Source organism: Protopterus annectens, chromosome 13.part0, assembly GCF_019279795.1.
Source record: "Protopterus annectens isolate FY-2018-M chromosome 13.part0, PAN1.0, whole genome shotgun sequence".
Taxonomy (NCBI): Eukaryota; Metazoa; Chordata; order Ceratodontiformes; family Protopteridae; genus Protopterus; species Protopterus annectens.
The window spans coordinates 1,211,974,200-1,211,996,671 of record NC_056747.1 but is presented as its reverse complement, the minus strand read 5'-3'; the positions used below and the strand labels follow the sequence as shown (position 1 = coordinate 1,211,996,671).

The 22,472-nt window shown below is 38.4% G+C and overlaps 1 protein-coding gene across 1 annotated transcript in view; it reads left to right on the top strand.

Moving 5' to 3' along the window:
* The first annotated feature begins 728 nt into the window (after positions 1–728).
* Positions 729–22,472, top strand: part of MRC2 (mannose receptor C type 2) — a 1,890,380-nt gene continuing 1,868,636 nt past the window's right edge. The window contains exon 1 of the mRNA XM_044055215.1: positions 729–1,071. Coding sequence (XP_043911150.1) covers positions 966–1,071 — 106 coding nt within the window. The 5' untranslated portion in view covers positions 729–965. The remainder of the gene's footprint in view (positions 1,072–22,472) is intronic.

Genomic DNA, 22,472 nt, shown 5'->3' with positions numbered 1-22,472 from the left:
AATCATGCTTTGATAAAAAGAAGCCAATGCAATGCTATTTTCCAGTGCACATCAGAGTTGTAAAATTGCCACACTGTTCAGTTCACCACAGCTGTATTATTTGCAGATAAATGCAATATTTAGTTTTTTACCCTTTAATTTTTAGAGACAGAGGAGTAAGATACTTTGAGATGTGGGATAGTAATTGACTTATTTGTATTAATTTAATGGGGGTGGGTCAGGGCAATATCATACTGAAAGCTTACAAAGAAAAATACCCATACAGTACATGTCATTCACCTTAAAAAATGCTCATTATGTGCTTAAATCACAAAGGAAAACACTATCTCATGTTTTTTTAACCATTAGAAGGGTGATCGCAGTGCTGTGTGTATACACAGACACACGCACCTTTTTTTGTTAAATTACTTCAAGACAAACTGTGCAAGGGTAGTCATTACACCAGGTTTTATGGCCACTGCAAAAACATTGAAATATTTTTTCTTATGTTTCCTTTTGACTAGACTAGGCATAAATAGTTTTACTGCATTACTGCAGTGAGGTGTTCAATTGCTCTCGGTTTTCGTTCACTATTGCAAAATATATCCTAAAATCAGAAGCAACCAACCCCCACCCCACAGTTATACAAGATACTTGACAAGGTGTGTGCATGCGTGCATCCTTTTTATTTAAATGTCACGGAATCACACAAATGTGATGTGAAACTGCGTTTGCAACGTTGAAGAATTACATCTGGAAAAAAGTTAAGAGCATCCTAAAACTTCTGGGATCTGCCCACCTCGGAGGGACTAACCGGTTCTTTTGTGACGCAGCGTCTGAAATCTCATTCTTTGAATCATTAACAGACACACAGAGACACTTTTCTTTCGGAGCTCGCTCTCTTTTCTTCCCTCCCTCCCTTTGGATCTCTCCATCCTTCCATCCAAACAGGCTACCAAACTTCTCCATCCCAACAGCTCCTGGGCATGAAACTTCACGCTCAACCCCCAGCTCTATGGATTGCTATCCTGCAATGCATATTATATTTCATCATTAATTTGGGAGCCAGCCTCGCCGCCATCATTGCATCAGGTAAGCGGGCCTATCCTAGTGAAAAAACGCCTGCCAAATACTAAAAGTTTGCAAACTTTCCTAGCGGGGCCAAAGCTGCATGAATATATGGCAGTACATTTTAACGTGCGTTCTTACTAATTTTCTTAGCATTCAGATATTGCATTACTTCATGTGTGATTACGGGGTTTGTTGCTTTTCACTCTTCAAAATGGAGTATTTAGGGATACTGCTGAAAGTCTAACGGGAGCATTCCTCCCCCTCCTAAAACTTTAAACTCTTGAGTGAAAACAGATGTGGAGGAGCTTGCATTGGAGGAGGGGGAGGGGTGAATCTTTCCTGCTGCTGCTTCATTGGTTGCTTTAGTTTTCTGTATCCTGGCACGTGGAGATCAGCAGCTCGCTGTGGTCCATTGTCGGGGGGAGATGTGTGGTGTTTATCCACCATCCATCCACGTTGATGGTTTTCTCACCGCTTAGTGAACTCAACGTGTGGAAACTATGGGGGATGTTGCGACATTGTGTGTAGATTTCAGTTGTTTGTGGATGCTAGCTAAGATGGAAAGAGCGCACTTAACTCTTGGACCCGCTTTTGTTAGACTTGCACATTTGTCCACATTTATATTGGTATTCTGTGTGTGTTGTGGGCTTGCTTTAAGTTGTTTCTCCAATGTTGGCACTTTCCTGTTGAATGACAACAGTAGTTTGCTGATTTTTGTAGGGATGGAAAATAATGGGTAGCACCCTCTGATGTGCCCAAAGCAAGACATTTATCGAAAGCGACAGGTTTTGCAGTATGCCCTGTCAGTCGGTCCAAATTACTTGCTTTGCTTTTATTTAGTTTTACTCCTTTTATTATTTCATAATTTCCTCTTGGACCTAGACATAATTCCGTAGCTTGATAAAGTCACAACAGCCGTGCCAAATCGAGCGAGCCTGCGTGAAATCTGTTGAGGCAATATGCACTTTTTACATTCAATGTGCGCTTTTTATCTCCAGTGTTTACTGGATACTTAGCAGTGCTTACAACTAGTAATTGTCATAGCAGATTTGAGCCTGACCAAAATGTCACCTTCAGTACAGCTGTCTAAGCGTCAAAAAAAGAAACCAAGCCCATGCTTAATGGGGTCCCATACACCGATCCATACTGTTGGCATAAAATGCATTTGTAGGGGGGATGCACTGGAGTCTACATGTAGAAACCTGTGAAACGCAGCCTAAAGGCAGTTTCCTTAGGGAAATATAACATGCTAGCTTTTCACTTCCTCAAAACGTGTGATGCTAATGCTAACGTTTTAGAAGTATTCTTGGATCAAATGCGATTCTGGGAGCTTTGTTGTTAAGGTGCGGGAGAACATGCTTATTTATTTATTCCTTCTCGTTTAAAAATTAAATGAAATCACCAAGTAATTATCCATTTGCAGGACCTTAATTTGCAAGTGAATGACCGCAGTGTATTACACAGGAAAATGTTAGTTTACATTTACACAGGAAAATGCTAGTTTACATTTACATATATACACACACACATTGTTATTGTCTAATCCCCTTAAGTGACCACAGCTGATATGGAACTAATTATATTTTCAGTGGTCCCTGCTTCCCTCAACTCTTGCCTTTGCAGAAACAGAGAGGGGCAGATGATATGTCTGCATAGGTTAAAGTGCAAAAATCTCAATGCTTTTATTCTGTACTTTATTGATCATACTGACCACATATAGTTTATGGTAAAGAGAAGGTCTGCTAACCTGTGTGAGAGAGAGAGAGAGAGAGAGAGTGTGTGCGTGCTGTGTTTATAGTCATTTCCATATCAGATGTAGCCACTTGGTGGAATTACATAATGCAAGCGTGTGTGTCAGTACAAAGTAAGGCAAGGACAGTTTGACATATCCCAGTCTCATTACACTGGCAGTTGAGGTTAGCAGAAGAGCAAACTACATCTGTCTCCTCCTTTCCTCTACAGTAAGACAGTTCAGTATCTTCAGATTCTCCACCACTAGCTTTCCCTATGGTGCTACCCAAACTGTGCCATTTCTGGCATGTACAGATAATCTACCACTCAGCTAGTGGGCCAATTGCCTTTATACAGCCTTACCAATTTATTAGTCTATTCATTATTTTGGGTATGTGCTCATAAGTTACATTGCCACCAAAAGTTGGCTAATTAAAGCACAACTTTGCTGCATATTGTTTTCATTGTGTATTATTTTCTATTTTGTTAATTGCATAGTGTTCATATTTCACTTTTTCTTGTTTATGATACTACCATAATCTCCTTGGCAGGCACACAACTTTTTTAAACATGCTTCCCTAGTAAATCTCATTAATTGCATTACCTTTAGTTTTATATCTTATGATGTTACCAGGATAAGCTAGCAAGAACTATGAATTCATTTAAGGGGGTGGTTGTTTTTAGAATGTGAGATAGGTGCCTAAAATGTACTGCCTTCAGAGATGGTGAAATCAAGCACAGTGGGGTAGTTCAAAAATGTGTTAATCAGGCAAAGATGAAACGTTGGGTAGGCAATTTCCTGACAAGTTTATAGGCTGGTGGTACCCCACACAGTGAAGTGGGCCTTTAATATAGCTGCAGCTATAAGTATACCCCCTTCCATGTTGTGTCACTACATTAATTGGTACCCCAGGATCTAAGAAAGCATTGTGTCTGCCAACCTTCCACAGTCGTAATTTGAAAGATGCAGAAAAGCCTTTTCCATGTTTCAACCCAGCATAGGGAATGCTGTACTAACGAGCCTTAAATCGCATCTACATTGAAACAAAATGTAACATGAACATAATCTAGGCTAGCTGTGGGTAAGTGCAACACTAGCATTCTAGACCAGTTCACTTGGAATTCTGTTGATCGCTTCCAGTTTACTAAATCTTGAAAAACCTCCTGAAGTGTATACAGATGTTATGCCAGTAGTTGTGGATAATTAAATCTTCCTTCTGAATGAATGGCATAATTAGTGACGTACTTTTAAATAAAATTGTTTCTTCTGTGCAAGTTACACTTGAAACAGTGCTTAGGTGTATCAGAGGCAGTTTCTTTGTGTTGCTGATTCCTGCTGCTTATATTCATTGTGTTCTTGTATATTTTTATGCAGCAAGACTGTGGCAGTAGAAAAGCTCTTTCTCATAGGTCAGTCTGTGTGCTTTTCATATGAATAAGTGTAGGATGAGAAGACGGATAACTATATACATGAGAGCAAAATAGATACATAATTATGTAATCTGTGTTGAAAAGGCATACATTTTTGTAAACATTCATTGAATAAAATGAGGGTTTGTAGTGAAATAGTACACAAAGGCAGACAGTTGCAGTCTTAAATTACATCACATTTCAGAGAGCATTGGATATAAAGTCAGGTAACTATTCTCCTCTTAAAGACATTCACAAGGCTGACTGGTGCCTGTAAATTCTCTGCAGCTATCTGTATGATGTAGAGGAAAGGCTCAGCAATCTACTTCCATTCACCTCCTTGCCTAATAAACTCCATGGGCATCATGATCATTTAGGGGGTCGCTGTTGCAGTCAGATATGACTTTTGAGCATAGATTGAGGGAACTATTAGTTATGATTATTGGACAAGTTTCTAATCATTTTGTAATAATAAATCAGTATTTAAAGATGAGATGTCACTGGCAGTGAACATTTGATCTTGACCTATGTAATCCCAAAACAAAGACATCTACTGTTTATTTCATGGTTAAGAATGCAAGCGTGCAAAAAAAAAAAAAAAAAAAAAAATTGGCTATCGGTTCCCTGTTCTGAATCAAGGTGGCACAGAATTTCAGAGCAGTGGCACAGTTATGCCAAAAGTTTTGTCACAGTCTTCACTGTGCAATTTCTGGACCTCAAGCAAGAGTGTCTCTACATTACACAATTTCTGGACCTCAAGCAAGAGTGTCTCTACATTACACTGAGCTGAATCTGGCCAGGTACTTGAATTAGCTTAGAATCACTTACAGGTGAGAATGAGCTGCATTTCATGCAGTCCCATCCAGAGTATAGCTTGTTTACCTTGGAAAGAATTATATGGAAATGAGGTCGAAGGGTCTAGTCACCTTCAGGTTAGCCTGAACTCAAGTACAGGTAAATCGACTGAGGCAGAAAACAATGATGCATGACTGACATGCCTAAGTAGGAGTAGCAGTAGTAAGACAGCTTGGAGGAATGCTGATTTAATTTCAATATTACATAAGTATTTTACTCCATAAAGTATACCAGATGTGTAAATGTATGCTCTCTGGGTTCTGAGGATGTATACTTACCAACCAACATACTGTTTTATTGTCAGAGCTCATTCTACCTCTTTGGGATATTACATTTAGCAAAACTGACCTCTGTTTAGGTAGTGCCTTGTTGTTTGTCTGCAGTGAATGAATGTTATAATTAAATGCATTACAGAGAATAGTCTCAGATCGCTGTGCACAGAATTCTGACTTTAGTTTTAAGCAAAACTAGGTGGTGCTAAATGTTCTCAATGCAGTCCCCAAAGACATATCTTCTGTAATGTGCATATTAGTTATCAGTTCCGTAGTTAGTACTTTGTAATCTGTCGTCTTTATTTAAGAGCTAAGCATTTATTTCAGTGATATGCATAGCAGTATGTATTCCAGGTTTACAGACGTACACAATAGCTCTGGACAGTATCTCAATGCATAACCCTCAGCTTCTTTGATCAGAAATCAGGGAAAAGACACAAATAATGAGGGTTATAGTGGCCCAGAATCTGGGACAATTTTTAAGTTGTACTCTAATTCAATTAAAAAGTTAATAAAACAGCATATTTTGCATCATCATGCATTTTTTGAATGATAAGAGGTATAAAATGCTAACGTCTGCCATTATTGACTGGTTTTAACCCTCAGTGATTTACCAAAAAGTCAAAAACTGTTCAAGGGGCAAGGCAAAACTATGAGGCAAAAAAAAAATCTGGGATGCTCAGCAAAATCAGGGACTGTTGACAGGAATGTCTTAAATGTTTTCAAACCTGGATATGAGCAGTTCCATTCTGTCCTTATAAGGATTAAGCATGACACATACCTGGTAAGCTAAGCAGACAGAAGTAGTTGTAGAGAAATGTTTAGTTAAATTCCTGCCCACTTTATTTGCATGCACAGATATATGCTAGCTTGCAACATTTGTATTCAAACTGGATGGAAAAAGTTAAATTGCATGATGGGTGAGTTAATGTTAGGATACCCTCTGCATTGGGAACTGCCATACCTTTCATGTGTACTTTTTTCCCCCTCATTCAAAGATCACTACTTCTAAAGAAAAAAACGAGGCTTCTTGCATTCAGAAAAATTGCATTAATTTTTGAAACACTGATATTTTCACATTTCAATTTTCGACAGAAAAAAGTAGACTACTGGATCGATGGACTCTGACAAATGTGAGATATTGGAGAAACTGTACTTCCGCAATATTTTCATATATTCTGTATTTTTTCCCAAAACATTTATTTCCATCAAAGATCACGTTGTTACTTAACTGAATTTCAAAATGTGCATCTTTGCACATACATTAGCGTACGTCCTTGGAAATTTCAGACAGTGGATTGTTAGATTTGATTTGTGAAACATTTTGTCATCGTGTCATTCCCTGTTGTACTGGCATTAGGTCAGAGTTATGGATATTTTCACTGACGTCTGTTGCAAGGTTCAAGTCCTTTGCCCCTCTGTATCTCCATCATGGTGTGTGCCAACATGCAACTTTAAGCAGATGGTGATGTGTAATTATATATGTAGGTTTTATTGAGTGTTAAGATGTCTGTTGAGGTTTTCTTTGTTGTGGTTTTGTTTAGTTTTCCAGTAGACATTGTGGCAAAGGAGTAATTAGACGTAAAGTAGGAATACAAACATTTCAACAATGATGCAAGATGCCATGCGAACTACAGCAGATGATGGGTATGTAGTTCCACCCAGACACCCATATGGTACATGTATGTTTGTGTGTGTATCTATATAAAATCAGACACGCATACATATACATACAAGCCAAAAGCAGTTTTTACTGAATGTTTTCTTTGGTGTGACCTTTATGCCCTTTGGTTTGGATGTTAGTTGGGATATTTTGGTGGCACCTTAATCTTTATGGGCATCAGCTGGGTTTAGAGACTCTGTTTTTGAAGTATAGCCACACTATCCATTTATGCTGTTCTGATGAGGTCAATAAAAAGGCTGAAACATGCATGTCCAATGTTAGTGGGGTTTGGTTTTATTGGCCTAATTGTAACCATAAATACTTAAAAGTAAAAAGTCACAGACAGTCAGAAACCATGTAGCTGAAACACTTGAGATCCTTAAGGGGTCATATGCATATATCCCATGGGCCTCCATTACGGGATGTTTGAGGTAGCACACAGTGAAAACTCTAGCTTGGCTGGGTTTTTATTGCAGTTTATATACACATACACATATTTTTAGTTGGAGCTGTGAGACTGATCAGTAGAAAATGTTGCACTTGTGTACAGATGTAGTAAGACTTTACAGATATGTTTTTCAAAAACACATAGGTTCATAGGTTCATACTAGGCTATCTGCCCAAGGGCATTTATAAGCCTAGCCCATAGTTATGTGGCTTTCGCCACCCCTTTAGTTTGAATAAAAACTATGCCTATCATTTTTCTGTGCCTCTGTCAAGCAGTGACACTGAAGTAATCCCTGGGGTATATCTGCGATCTCCCATCCATTGGTCAAGATTCCTCTTGAACAAGGCCAGCGAGGTGCTCTGCCTCACATGTACCGGGATTTTGTTCCACAGCATGTACATGAAGTAGAGTTTTGAAACTTGGGTACAATTTATACACACATAATGAGTAGTAATTGCCTTTCAGTTCCTGGACTTTATTGTGATTTCCAACATTCAGTGATATCTTTCACACAAGTACCCTGCAGGCATTGCTGCTTTTCCTTTCACAATAATGTGGTTTATAGTATGTATTTGCACAGCCTAGTTACAGCCATAGCATATATTTGGTATCCCAATACAATCGTACTTGTGATATTTGCAAAGAGAAAGGGATCCTGTTCTAATGCAGTGTTCTAACATAATATATTACATGTCTTGGCAATGTCCAGTTTAATAAAATATTATAGCATTAGTTAGCTCTGGTGCCTCACTAACGACTCTGCTACAGTGCTGCTTATAGTACCCATGGCAGTGTAAAAGTGTACTTTTTTCTGCTAATGTATTTCACAACTTGTCAATGTCCTGCTTGTATAAAAAAGGAGGAATATATTGTTTTGTTGCACTAGAATGCATTCTACGGTAATATACACTTTGCAGATTTCAGTTGAGGCTGGGGGTCATTGTAGTGCTAGATTTAAGCAGGGTTACAAAAATATACATTTTACATTTTGGTGATATTCTTTCTGCATGGGCCATCCAAGCTAACTTAGTTCTGCCACCCATATAATAATAGTATTCATTATAAATCTTGCGAGAGGTGTAGAAACCCAATGATTTATAATGACATTCCTTATAAAACTTGTGAGGCTGTAGAAATTCAATGCTGGATTACTGCAATGTGTTACATATCCAAACGATAGCCAATTAACAGAACCCTCTAGTACACCTTATTGATTGTACTCAGTAGAAACTATGTTACTTTGTTACTCATTCTGACATTAATGGTGTTGCCGACTGGCACCATGAACATGAAGGAATAGTAAATTAAGAAGTCTGTCATTGCTTAATCATGTAGTTTGCACACTGAGATATTGCTGTAAACCTTTAAGTTATGTGGGGTTCCTGCCTACATCAGAAAGGGTTAATGTGGTAACATTTAGCTATTTATAGTAGGACTAAGGTATACTTAAAGAAAAGTAAAAACCACATAAACATAACAGAGCATCAAATATGTTTCCTTTTACTGCACTCCTCTGGTTCATGAAGATTCTGCTGGGTAGATTGCTCCTTTTACATTGTACTCCACTTTGTTATTTTGTCCTGCCTGTAAGTGAAGGGGGTCTATATTAAAAGCCCGAAATGGCAAATGCTCGAGTCTATGTACATCGACACATAAAGGTCAATGTACATAAACAGCGAAATACAAAAACCACGAAATTTGAAACGCTGAACGAGTTCTGTCATCAGAACGCACCACACAGGCAAGTAAAAAATTACACTAAATAATTGCTTTAACACGTTTTCACCCCCCCCCCCCACACACCTCCTACCTTAATATACCACCCAACCATATATCCAGACTGCACTACAGTGGGATAAAGGATATATTTCCTTATCCCCACCATCGTGCTGCTTACCAGGAAACGCATTCGGCATTTTGAATTTCGCAGTTTTCATGTTTTGCTATTTATGTACATCGACCTTTATGTGTCGATATACATAGACTCAAGCATTTGTCGTTTTGGGCTTTTGATATAGACCCAAGTGAAGGCAGGGCATTAATGAACTGCGTGTTGCAGACAGAAGTGTAGTAGAGCTACCGGGGTGATACTTGCAGACATTAGTGAATGTTCACAATGCAGTCTTGTACCAAAACAAGAATGCACAGGAAGAAAGCACTTGTACTCTTATTTTGCTTATTGTTCTAGTGGTACTGTCTTACTTCATTATCAAAACTTAACTCTTCTCCAAATTAATAATTACAAACCTCATCACTGCACTTGTTACATACCAAATACTACGAGCTATGAGGCTGTAGTCTCCCACACTATCTGTAGCCAGTCTTTTAAGACTAGACATCTTGAGACAATCCTTGTCACAAGCATTTTATATCACAAACCATAGTGACACACTCCCATTTGCAAACATTATACATCACTTGTAATCTTCCTCCCTTGTATGTATTGTTTCCACAATTTCCACTTTTTCCTATGTAGTTTGCTCCTACCCTTTTCTAAAGATCTCAGTTCCAGTTGTTTTATCTCTGTTACTATATTCACTACTTCCAGTACACTTGGCTTAGATTTTGATTTCCATTTTCTAATCATTGCTTTTTTGGCAGCCACCATTATTAGATGCATCAAGGTCTTACCATGTCATAGCTCAGAAAAGTCATCTCCCTCGTCACACCAGTCTGCCCACCCAGCATTTCCAGCAGTGCATCCTGCAGGGAGTCCTTAAAGTCCACCAACTCACCACACTTCCAAAAAACATGTTACCAATTACCTCTTTCTTCCCCGTCATACCTCCAACATTTACTGTCTACCTGAGGAAAAATTCTCTGGAGTCTACTTGGGGTATAAAAATAGCTATGTAAATATTTCCAGGCAAAAAATCATAAGTCTTCTAGATTTTGTTGCGTATTTGGGAGGCATGCTTATAGCCTCCCATTATTTCTTTGTGAATTGCATTTCCAGTCTCTCATCCCAATTCTTTCTAACCTCCTCTGATTGATTCTTGTAGTGCAGTATTTTATATGCTGTACTAATTATTCCATTTTTAATGGCAGAATCTGTTCTAGATTCTATTAAAAACTCTACAAGTGCTGGCCTTTCATTTAGGAACCCCTATTTCTTTCTCTTTGCCTATACTCTGATATCAATCCTTGATAGGGAAGACAATCTCTAACCTGCAGTCCAAATAAATTCTTGGTGTCTTCCCATTCTATTATTTTCCCTCTCTAGTTATTTGCTCCCAATACCTTGGTTCCTTTGCCAGTTTTCCCCAATAAATTATGTCCCTCTCTTGGCTATTGTCTGTATACCTAATTGCAATCATCCCTATCAGAATCCCCTTTCTCCAGTTCCATGTTGGTTTAGTTCTTAGAATATGCCAAGCTGCTTTATAGATACAATATTCTGCATGATTGTTGTTTTCCTTAAAGGCTTGCATCCAAAATCGCAGTCTCTCCTTGTTTCTTGAGCTTCCCCATGTTTCATCATCATCATCCCTTTCCACTTTGCGTTATAGCTTTCTGCTTCTGCTATGTATAGGAGTCTTAACTGTGTAGCTCTGAAATACCCCTTCAGATTCAGTAATCCCAATCTGCCCTCTTCTACTGGAAGAATCATCTTATCTCACTTGACTCTTCCTGTCTTTCCCTCCAAGGTAAAGTCCTTCAGCTCTTTATTAATTGCTACCCACAACTTCTCCTCTGATTGATTAAAATGTGTTTGACCTGTGTATAAGACTAAAGGGACTAGAAAGATTTAAACTGCTTGTATCTTACTATCCATATCAATATAACAAAGTTTCCAGTTTGTCAGTTTTTGCATTATCTTTTGTTTAATCTCTTCCCACATGGTTTCTTTAGCTGCCACACTAGAATAATCTTTAATCCATTCTCTTAAATATTTCATTTTATCATGTCTCCATAAATATGGGTATTCCTGAACCAGTTTGTGTGGCTACATAATTTACTGCTATTATGTTTGTTTTAGCTTCATTAATTTTGTATCTTGAAAAGATCTGAAACAAGTCTCAAAATGTTCCACAACACTGTAATGTCTTTTTCTGTTTTTTGTCAGATGCAAAATATCATCTGCAAATAAAGCCAGCTTTTCTTGATTACCATACCAATTATATCCTTAAATTTATGCGTCCTTTACTTTCTTTGCCAATGGTTCTAAATATAATGCAAGTAATAAAGGGGAAAGAGGACACTCCTGCTTGGTTCCTCTGTTCAAGCAGAAATTATCAGAGAGGACCCCACCAACCTTAATTTTTGCCTCTGATCCCTCATATATTCTCCTAATCAACCTTATAAATCTTTTTAGGAAATGCAAATGCTGCCATTGGCCTGCTCATGAAGTCCCAGCTTATGCTATCAAATGCTTTCTCTGCATCAAGACCCACCAACAACAATGGTATTTTCTTACATTCTGCTTTCCTCTGGATCATCAGTGTTCTGTTAATGTTGTCAAATGTTTGCCTCCCCTCAACAAAACCACATTGATCCATATATGTCAATTTTGGCATTACTTTTGCCATTCTTTTAGCTATTATAGACACAAACATTTTATAATCATGGTTTAGTATTGAAGTGGGCCTGTATGAAACTGGATCTGATGGGTCTTTACCCTCTAAGTATTACAGCTACCACTGCTTTCTTCCAGGATGGTGGTACTTCTCCCCCTCTTAAGGTATTATTAAACAAAACTTTCCAGATCTTTGTCATTTTTTTCCTCTCAGCTTCCAAACTTCCACAGGAATACCGTCAATTCCTGGGGACCTTTCTGTAGATTGGTTATAGATGACAATTTTTAACTCCTCTCCTCCTATCCTGACTGTTAGTAATTGAGCCTCATCTTCCTCTAACCTTGGCATATTTAATTCTTCCATAAACATTTCCATTTGTATCTTTTATTGATTTCCATATTTCTCTGCTTTATAGAGACTCTCATAGAATTTCCAAAATATTTCTAATACCGCTAAAGGATCTCTTTTTATCTTCTTTGTTATAAGTTCCCTAAGTTTGGTGACAGCCCTTTCTACTTTGTTACATGAGTTGTTGTGCTAAAAGATTTTGTGTTCTAGTGTTATCAAAAAAGTTGCTTAGCAGTCTTTCTAAGCTTGTGTATATTATCGAGTTAATCCCTTATTTTCTGCCTAGCATTTTGTAGTTGATCCTGTTCTTGTTCTGAGAGATTCACCCTATTCTACAATACTTTCACATTTGTCAGTCCCTCTAAATAATTATTGTTACTTCTTAACTTTAGCTTCCTTTCTTTTATTTCCACCTTATTTTTAAACTCCTCCTTAATGTTATCTCACTTACTAGCTATATTTTCAGAAGCAATTTCTGTTGTTTCTAACAGCTCCTGAATAATCTCTACTACCCATTCCTTAAATTCCTCTCTTTTCAACTGATAGATGGGAAAGCGCCAATGTCTCATTTTTATTTCATTACCCTGTATTTTTATTTTAGCTGTTTATTGGGTGGGTATCAAGATTTTCAATTACATGCACATGTTCCAGTGAAATATAAATTCTGTCTAGACTAGCTTAGTTTTTATATCTTGAGGAATAATATATAAGTTCACTCAGAACTCTTATTGAATTCACATCTTCCATGCCAAATATCTTCATAAATTTCTTCAAAAATCTAATCTCCTTTGTTATATTTTCTCTTCTTGACCCCCCCAGACACATCCTCACTGCTGCAAATCAAGTTCCAGTCCCCACCTGTAAGTAATATTCCTTTCTGAAAATTGATTTCTCCCAGAATTTTCTTGAGCTCCATTACAGCAGTTTTAGGTGGAATGTAAATACATGCCAGTGTAATCTTCCTCCCTTGCCAGTAGCCCCTTAGCACTACAAATCTTCTATTATTATATTTTTTATCTTTTTCCTTCACTGTTGGAGCCTGATGGATGACGCCCATACAGAACCTACAAAGCATGGCCAAACAACAGTACGACATCTGTAACTCACAACCTAGAAATGTGGTTTAACGTGTGATGTGATGTTGTTCTATCTCACCTTCATTCTAGCTGGGTTCGGATCTGATTCTCTGATCAAATTCAGATTATATACAAGCTCGAGGTCTTCCACTCGCTCCTGGCTAAAACCCTATCCCATCATGCACTAAGAGAGCTCCCCAGATCTTGTTTGCCACTAAACAAAATTGGGTGCTCTTCCTACTGGCTCTGGCTAAGTAGACTTTTCTTCTTGTACTTAGGAAAAAGTGTTTATTTGTTCTAATTGTTTTTCTCCTTAATTACTGCTTAAGTGAATTGTTGGTGTTTTCCGCTAGTTCTGTGATTAAAACTGATGTTGGTCGTCATTTTCTCTGTTAGGCCTTTTTTCCTGTATCCCAGCTTTAAATTAAATTAAAATAGCCCATTTCTTAGTTAGAGGGCTTTCTTTTTCACTTTTATTGTTTTTTTCAGGTTGGTTCATTTCAGTTAGAGAACTGCCTTAGCCCGTTTAAGTTAGAGGGCTTTTCCCCTCCCCCTTCTCACTTCTCAAGGCCTAGCCCATTTTACGTTAGAGAGCTCTGCCATCCTTTCCCTTTATTAAACTTTTTCTAGGTTAGATATTATTATTGCTGTTAAAAAAAAAAAAAAAAAAAAAAATATATATATATATATGCACACACAGTTTGATTGTTATCTGTTTCATTTCTTGTTGCTGATTAGTGCTTACAATGTCTTCTAATAATTCTAAACCCTCTGGGTTTAAAAAACTGTGAGAAGTGTGGACAAAAAATGTCCCTTACTGATGGGCATACCATTTGTGTGTACTGTTTAGGAGCCATCCATCTCTAAGAGTTCTGTGCGATTTGTAACTCCTTTAGTCATAGGGCTTTGTTGGAAAGAAAGAACAAGCTGATTTTAAGAGGCTTTTTGAAAACCCCCTTCTCTGAAGCAATCCAAGAAGGTCTGGGTTCTTCTAAATCTGGTCAGTCCCTTTCCTCAAAGTTAGATAAGTCAGGGAAGAGGTCTTCATCCTCCAGTGCTTTGTCGGAGCCATCCAAAAAAGGTGCCCAAAGTTTCCTATCTGGAACCGAAGGCTGCCAGTTCTGAGAGGCCTACTACATTTGCTCCATTAGTGTCTGTGCCGGTGGAGTTTCAATTGTGGAGCCAGTCCCCTGAATTGGAACTGGTATCTCACACTCTCAGGTCACCATTGTTCTTCCAGCCCTCCAAATCTCCTGCCCCCTCAACTCGATCTTCCTGGAGCCTGTCCAATGACTATATGAATCATGTGGTGCAGAGTTTAAGGACACCGGCTCTTGCCAAACTGTTATCAGATCCAACCCTGAGGGCTTCAGATCTGACCAAATCCTCCCCTTCTGCATTGATTCCTCCTCCAATCTGACCTCGGAGCTGGAATGTCTGGAGCTGATCTTGGTGGAACCGAGACCTATCACAGGATATTCAGATTTAAACATTGTTCTGCTGTCCTTGGTTCCATTGGAATTCAAGTAGTCTAGGAGTTGACATTCTTCAGTCAGGTCCGGGGAGGGGAGTCGGATCTGAACTTGCCTCTTGGGGCATCAGCTCGGGTGAGCTTGGCTCCTCCCTCAGCCTTGGAGGCATCTCCCTTGGTTCTGGGGATTCCCTCCAGTTCTTTGGAGCTGGGAGTTTCCTCAGATCAGGGGTGGGGGCTTTTGAGGTAGTGAGTGCTGTCTCCACAGGCAGCTCCACTCTCAGGTCTGGACATTCTTCTCCCAAAGGCACTGGTGTCTATCTCTATGCCCTTGCATCCACAGGGACACGGAGATCCTAAGCCTCAGGATGCCCCACTGGGTGCCCCCCTCTCCTGAAACCTCTACAGAGTACCCCTCTGAAGAGGTCCTTTGGAAGAGGTTATGCAAGCGGAAGTATTTAGACTCCCCAGAGGAATCCGTCACTTCGGATACAGACCTCGATGAAGCCGAAGGGTTCCCACAGTCACCTCCTGATGATGTCTCCTTTTGAGACATCTTGGAAATACTGAAACAGAGAGGTGACTATACTGAAGCAGAGAGGTGGCTGGAAGTCCATCAACTCTTTCGTGGAGGAGTCTGGCTACCTGGAGGCTTTTGGATCTCTAACTTTCTCCACTTGGGTATCTCCACCTTTCGGTGAACTTATGGATTGAGTTCTCAAAAGGCGTGGGAGTCTTCAAATTCTGTAGAACTGGTTCCTTGGAGGCCAAATAAGTTCATTATATCTCCTTCAGACAAGAATTTTCTAACTAAGGGAGTCCCAGCAGATGCTATGGTGGTGGTGGTGGCAGCAGCCACCAAGAAGGAACTCCTCAGAGATGTCTTCTTCTGTCCATCCACCGAACAAGGAGTCTCGCATGATGGACATGTATGGAAAGAATATTTTCTCTTCAGTGACATTTGCTCTTAGAATGCTTAATTGCCTGACTTATTTTACCAGATTACAGAGAGAGCTCCTGCAACAGCTAGGAGATACCCTCCAAGGTTCAGTAGCTGAAGGGTTTCAGAGAAAGTTTCCTCTCAGCTCTCTACCTTAAATTCAGTGGTCAACTCCTCTATGAGACTGATCTCTTATGCAGTGGATGGAGTGGAGCAGAACAGCAGGTTCAGGAATTTCCCTAAGGAGACCTTCCCGGATGCACTTGTGTGACTTTGCGAATGCTCCATTTAATCGCTCATCCTTGTTCTGGCCTAAAGTCAAGGACACAGTAATCAGGTGTGAACAAGGAGGAAAGACTCTCTCTGCCATAGGAATCCATTTTTCCCTACCTACCAGAGCTTACTCCAAAGGTCAGAAAGGTGGTGGGAAAATGTGGTTTTGAAAATCCCAGAGAGCTTTCCAGGGCGCACATGGTGATTCTTCCCCCAGAGGCAGAGGGGGGAGTGGTAATGGAAGACGCTGACCATGTGGCAGAGGGGGTCTGCGGAATCGGGGAATCCTTTAGTAAGCCCTTTCAGCACTCCTGAATGGAGGCCTGCCTGTCCATCTCTGGAGGCAGTCAGGGGCCACTTATCCTTGTACCCAAAAGCCTGGATATCAGTAACAAAAGACAAGTGGGTACAAAGCATGATATCCAGAGATTACTCCATACCCTTTTCCTTCCCTGTCCCAAATGTAAAAACATCCCAGATGTTCACCCAGTCAAAGGGAACAGGCAACTCTCGAAATTCAAAAGTTGTTAGACAAGAGAGGCATCCAAACAGTCACTGCAGACCAAATAGGATCTGGAACTTACTCAAGATTCTTTTTAGTCCCAAAGAAAACAGGGGACTGGAGACAGATTCTGGATCTCAGCAACTTAAGGCACTGGCCTGCCAGCTGGGTCCCCCCCTTGCTCCTCTACTGTTTGTTGAGTCTATAGAAGCCATTTGCTTTTAAATGTGACAGTCAGTTTCCTGTACACTCAACCTACATCTTAGAGATTTTTGAGGTTTGAGCAGGGATTTCTTAAGTACCTCAGTGTAAGATGATTTATTTACTGATTTAGAACAAGGTGGGTATGATTGTGCAAGGTGGGTATCAGTACTGACAACCCCCATTACACTTAAAAATAACTGAAAAAAAACTTTACTTTATAGCCTATAAAGAAAATCACATGCCACAAAACTGGTACTATTTAAGGAAAGAAATCTTTACCTACAGTTAACGTTCTCCCTTCTCTTGCCCTTTTCTGAACAGTAATGACATGAAGTAGGGCATATGCTTTAGAGTCCCCCACAAGTCCACAAACTCAAAGTTCAATATTTCCAGATTTTCTTGTTCTAACATATTTCACAAATATAATTATTGCATTGTAATCCCATATTAAGTTACTGGTTTTATTACTGTTCATCTCTGAAAATCTGTCGCTGCTTCATTTCCTATGTACTCTCAATTCTTAGTCAACTCTCATGTTCCCTTCCTTCTCTTCAGCATTTTCCATTGAAACAGTGGAAACGGTTTCACAGGTATAGTATCTCTGTGGTATTTATTACCAGAAGAACAAGAAGCAGAATCTCCACTTGTTTCACAGCTTACTTTGTGTTGGACAAACTTTTATGTTTCCTCCTTAGCATGTACTTCATCAAAAAAAAAGATTTCTTCCCTCCAGGGAAGAATATTTTGAAGACAGCTGGATACAGCAGTTTGAATTTACACCTGTAGCTTGACATTCCCTGAATAGTGGAATTTATTTTCTCCTCTTTTGTCAGGTGTACCATGAGTAATCAATCTCCACAAACACACTGCTGTCTCCCACTTTTAGTACTTTGTCCTTCTGCCACAGTTTTGTTAGAATCAACTGCTTCTGCTGGTAGGATTGCATCTTTACTATTAAAGGTCTAGGTTGCTTTCTTATAGCCAAGTTTGGAGCATAGACACAATGCGCCCTTTCAGCTAACAACTACTACTGTGGAATACCAGTCCAGTTGCTTATTTGTGGTCTCGTAAAATTAATGCAGTCTGTTCCTTCCAGCTTCTGAAGTATAGCTGAAAATGTCAGGTTTTCCGACATACTCTGCCCTCTAATTCTATTATTTTTGAAAAATCTCTTCCTGAGCATTCTCATATTCAGCCATCCTTTTCTTTATTTTAACTTCTGATTTTTGCAGCTTTATCATCTCATCTGAACATCTGTTTAAAAGCTTCTTCCATTTTCCAGTCTTTTGTTGTTTGTGTTGATATACTCCATCAGTGTTTTGTTTATTTTAAATCGGTCTGTATGCAGTTGTCTTATATCTTCCTGTAAGTTACTGGAAGTCATGTCTGAAGGTTGCATTGCTTTTTGCTGAACAGCTGCAGAACTTTCCCCAGTCAGTGCTTCTTTCTAAACTTTTGTAGCCGATTGTTTTCCAAGTTTTCTTTATTCCGTTATTCTTGGCATCCAGACAGTGCACTTAATAGCCAATTACTGAAATTTATCCATAAACATAAGTCTACTGGCTTTCTCTGCTGAGTTTTTGTTTTTCACTGGGAGAGCTAGAAACAAGCTGTTACTCAATGTGCAACCATCTTGGAAGTCAAATGGAGTTGACTTAAGCCTTGTTACATTGGACTGAGTAAAATATGAAGGCTTTGTATGCCTTTTTGGTTTAGTAATTTGTTGATTTTGTAGCTCTACAATTAAGGTTAACTACAGAATTTTCCACAGTATCTATACTTCACAGCATACCTCAAAGTCAAAATAATTGGGTGGACGAAGGTCCAAAATCAGGGACAATTTTTAAGTAGTGCATGATCTGATATAGTTATTGGATGGGCCTCAAAGCCTTCACTTACATGCACATGCTTGTGAAATACAGTTTCTGTCCAATCTAGCCCAGCTATATCTTGGTGAATAATACATAAATTGTTTGAGTTCTTGCCACTAAGTTTACATCTTCCATATGAAATATTCTCATACATTTTTTTCAGAAGTCTGCCCTCTTTTGTTATGTTTTCCTTTCTAAGTCCAACTGACACATCCCATACATCCCCGTTATTGCAAATCAGGTTATAGTCCCCACCCATGAATATTCCTTGTGGAAAGATTATTTTTCCCAAAATTCTCATATCTTCATATTAATACATCTCAGTGTAGTTTTCTTCTCCTGCCAATAACCCTTACTAACACAAACCTACCATTCCGTTTTACTGTTTTATAACCATTGGAGTCATCCTCACAATTGATATCAATACTTCCTTTTCCCTTATCCCTGTTACTCTGCTGATTGTCCTTGGTGAAGTCTTTTCTCTAGTTCACATGCAATTCATCTACTATAACATTGTTTTTGCACACTACATTATTTCTTAATATAATTACCCTTTGCTTTTTGTTAATGCTTGTAAGCCATTTATATTCCATGTTAATGTTGCTAACAGCCATTCTTATAAGGGCTTCCACATGTTATACATGACATTTATTTTAAATATATGTTTCAAACTTCTGCTTTACATTCATATACTAATGTTTGAAGTGGTGATCTTTTATGTAGTTGCTTCTTCTCATCTTTGTTTACCAAGAAAGTCTGTCTGGGCCTAAAAGACCCATTTTCAGTAGAAGACCAGGGAGAAAAGCTCAACATACAATGTATGTCTCCACGTATATCAACATACAAAATAGTTAAGCAGTGACACAGCTCATAAAGTAAGGGTACTGAATGATAAGATATAGTCCATTAGATGTCAGCGGCAGCATTTGAAGAAGAGCAGGTACATTGCAGAAAATACATAGGTACACACTATTATAATGAATAATACAGGAAATACGGTAACTAATAGAGGTGAAAGTAAAAGATTAGCCAGGAGTGGAGTAGAGCCAAGTTTTTGATAGGAATTCCTTTAGAATGGCTTGGAAATTTTGAACCCAAGTCACATTTGCCTGAAATTTCACTTCAGTAAAACGAAAGCTTTTATCTCACAGCAAGCACATAAAAATAAATATACTTTTCAAAATGGAGAAAGTTTACCTTTCTATGCTGGGGGAATTGCCTCATTCAACTGCTGTACCCACAGGCATGACATGCTTCAAAATTAGGGTTAACCATGCTAACTTGCATGTTAGAGCCTGTGTCCTCACTTAGATTGATATCTGTCCATATCTTAACTCTGCTACACATCCAGATGTGCAAAACAACTTGAAGTTTCAGTAAACTTTAACGTTCAACCTTAAGAAAAAATGCACTGGCTACCCTTAAATAAATAATCCGGATTATACACGGTCTTACTTAATGCATTGATGTACCAAGGCTGCTGGGGTGGCAACTACTTTTCTGTTCCCATAATTTCAAATTTCATTTATTTTCACTGAATTGCTTGCCAGTTTCATTTTAAGAGTTAAGTATATGATATCTTAGACATTTCACTCAAAAACACACTGCTCAGGCATTTTCCTGATTAGTAGCTTGGATTTGTCGACTTATTGTCTCCAAATAGCCTTTGATAATAGAAGGAAAAAAAAAGACTAGTAACTTTGCAAGTGCAGGAAAGAACCCTTGTACATTTTACTTAGAAGACACTGTACAGACTTTTCCTGGTTAATTGCTTTCACCTGAAGACTCTTTTTCTTCAGTCACATTTAATAAGCTTGTAATTTTGCAAATGCAAGAAAGAGCCCACAATTTCACACACAACATATTGATCAGACCTCTCATAATTAATTGCCTGCACTGTTTTCTCCTTGTCTTAAAAAGGTGGTAATGGAAAGATAAACCGCTAATTACTTTGTGAATACAAGGAAGAATTACAGTTTTTCGTAATTTTCTCCTGTTTTTCGAGGGTATTTGCTCAAACAATCCCTTGACAGTAAGTTAAAGTAAGAACAATAGTCTAGATAATCTCCTCTAGAAAAAACAGAGAAGTGATTGTCTTTTAATTCAACATATAATATGATTAATGCACTTGTAAATCCTTCAGCAGTCCAGGATAAAAACATATTAACTTTAGCTTCTTTCTTTCCATTCTTTTCTATCTTGTTGCAGTATAAAGTTTGAATACATTATAATTATAAAAACATAGTTTCTTAATTTAGTATCTCGAGTGTATACAGCAGTCTCTGATAATCCCCCCCCCACCTCACAAAATACAGAGCTGCTTTATAATACAATGTACAATTTAGCAGCCTTGTGGCACACGGGGATAAAGCCATTACTGTGTCCCAATCGACCTGTGCTCAGTTAAAGACTTGGATGGTGCATGAGCCACAGAGTGTCAATAGGATTGAGAGATTCAATGTTGACTTACCCATCCTGGGGGAAGGCAGCCAAGACTTGCTGCAAGAAGAAGCGTATGAGCCTGGTAAGCTGTGCTCTGCATAAGTGGTGAAACTCTTAATCTGGAGGTGCATGTGCACATAAGTATGCATGAACCTCCCAAGGTGTAGCAGGTATGGATCTGGCAAGGCTGCCATAAGGCAGCAAGAATTAGGGCACATGCCCTGACAGACAATGCACCAGCATGCATGATCTTTTCACCAGATGCAGATGTGGGTCAGATTGAACCTGGGGGAGGCTAGGGTGGGTCTGATAGAGCCAGTGAATGAGGAGAACAACTGGTGACAGCTATGTTCAGCTGGGGAGGAAAAAAATAACATACATTTGATATCATGCAATTTTTATAGAAATATTAATAAGAACAAAACTTTTTTTTGTATTTACTATTACTTCTTCAGTCTTTTAGTGTCCTTCTAAACATTTATGACATAAAGTGAGGGTTTATGCTTTAGAGTCCAACCACCAGTTTAACACAGTCAAAAATCTTCCAGTCTTTTTCAGATACATCTTATTACTGAATCTAATGGGCTTAAGTTTCTAAATTTCTCCCATTTATGCATTAGTTTCACCTTGATGCTGGGCCTATAACAAACGAGAAAAATACTGAATGCTGAAATTGACAAACCGCAAGGTCGTGGAAATGCTGGAGGTGCAGGAAAGTAATAAATCCAAGTAGAGAAGTGAAGTTTAATTTAAAATGCAAAAGCGTTTATTTTGAACAAAGTCACGTTAAACACTGAAGAGCGTTTTTCGTTCCAACAATGTCGGAATTCGTCAGACAACAACTTCCCCTATTACAACTTAATTTATAGAAATTCACCGCTGTTAGCAATTAATTATTTAAAACACACATAGCACTTTATATTTAAAGAGGCAGATGCATTGTAAGTGATGTTAAAGTGCAATAAGCTTTCGCAAGTGCTTCATAAAAAACCCTATATAATAAGAGTGAAGTAAACTAAACATTTCCTTTATGTGAAGTGTTATCAAATAAGCCTAAAAGTTAATCATGCATATGCTTTTACTCTAAAAGTAAATCAACAATATAACATATGTACACACTAATTTTATGTTTGAAAAATATATATAAAAAAATGTAATGTACCTTATTAAAATAGAATTAGCTGCACATATAATACCTAAATACCTAAGTACAATTTCGATTGCATGCATTCTTAAAATTAAAAGTTTATTTAGGTGATTCTTTTATATACAAATGATTAGACACCGTTCAATAAAAAATGAGGACACATACTCATATATATTACCATTTTTAACTTCTTAATATTTCTACTTTTTATTTCCTACTTTTATACATACATACATATTATTTATTTTTATT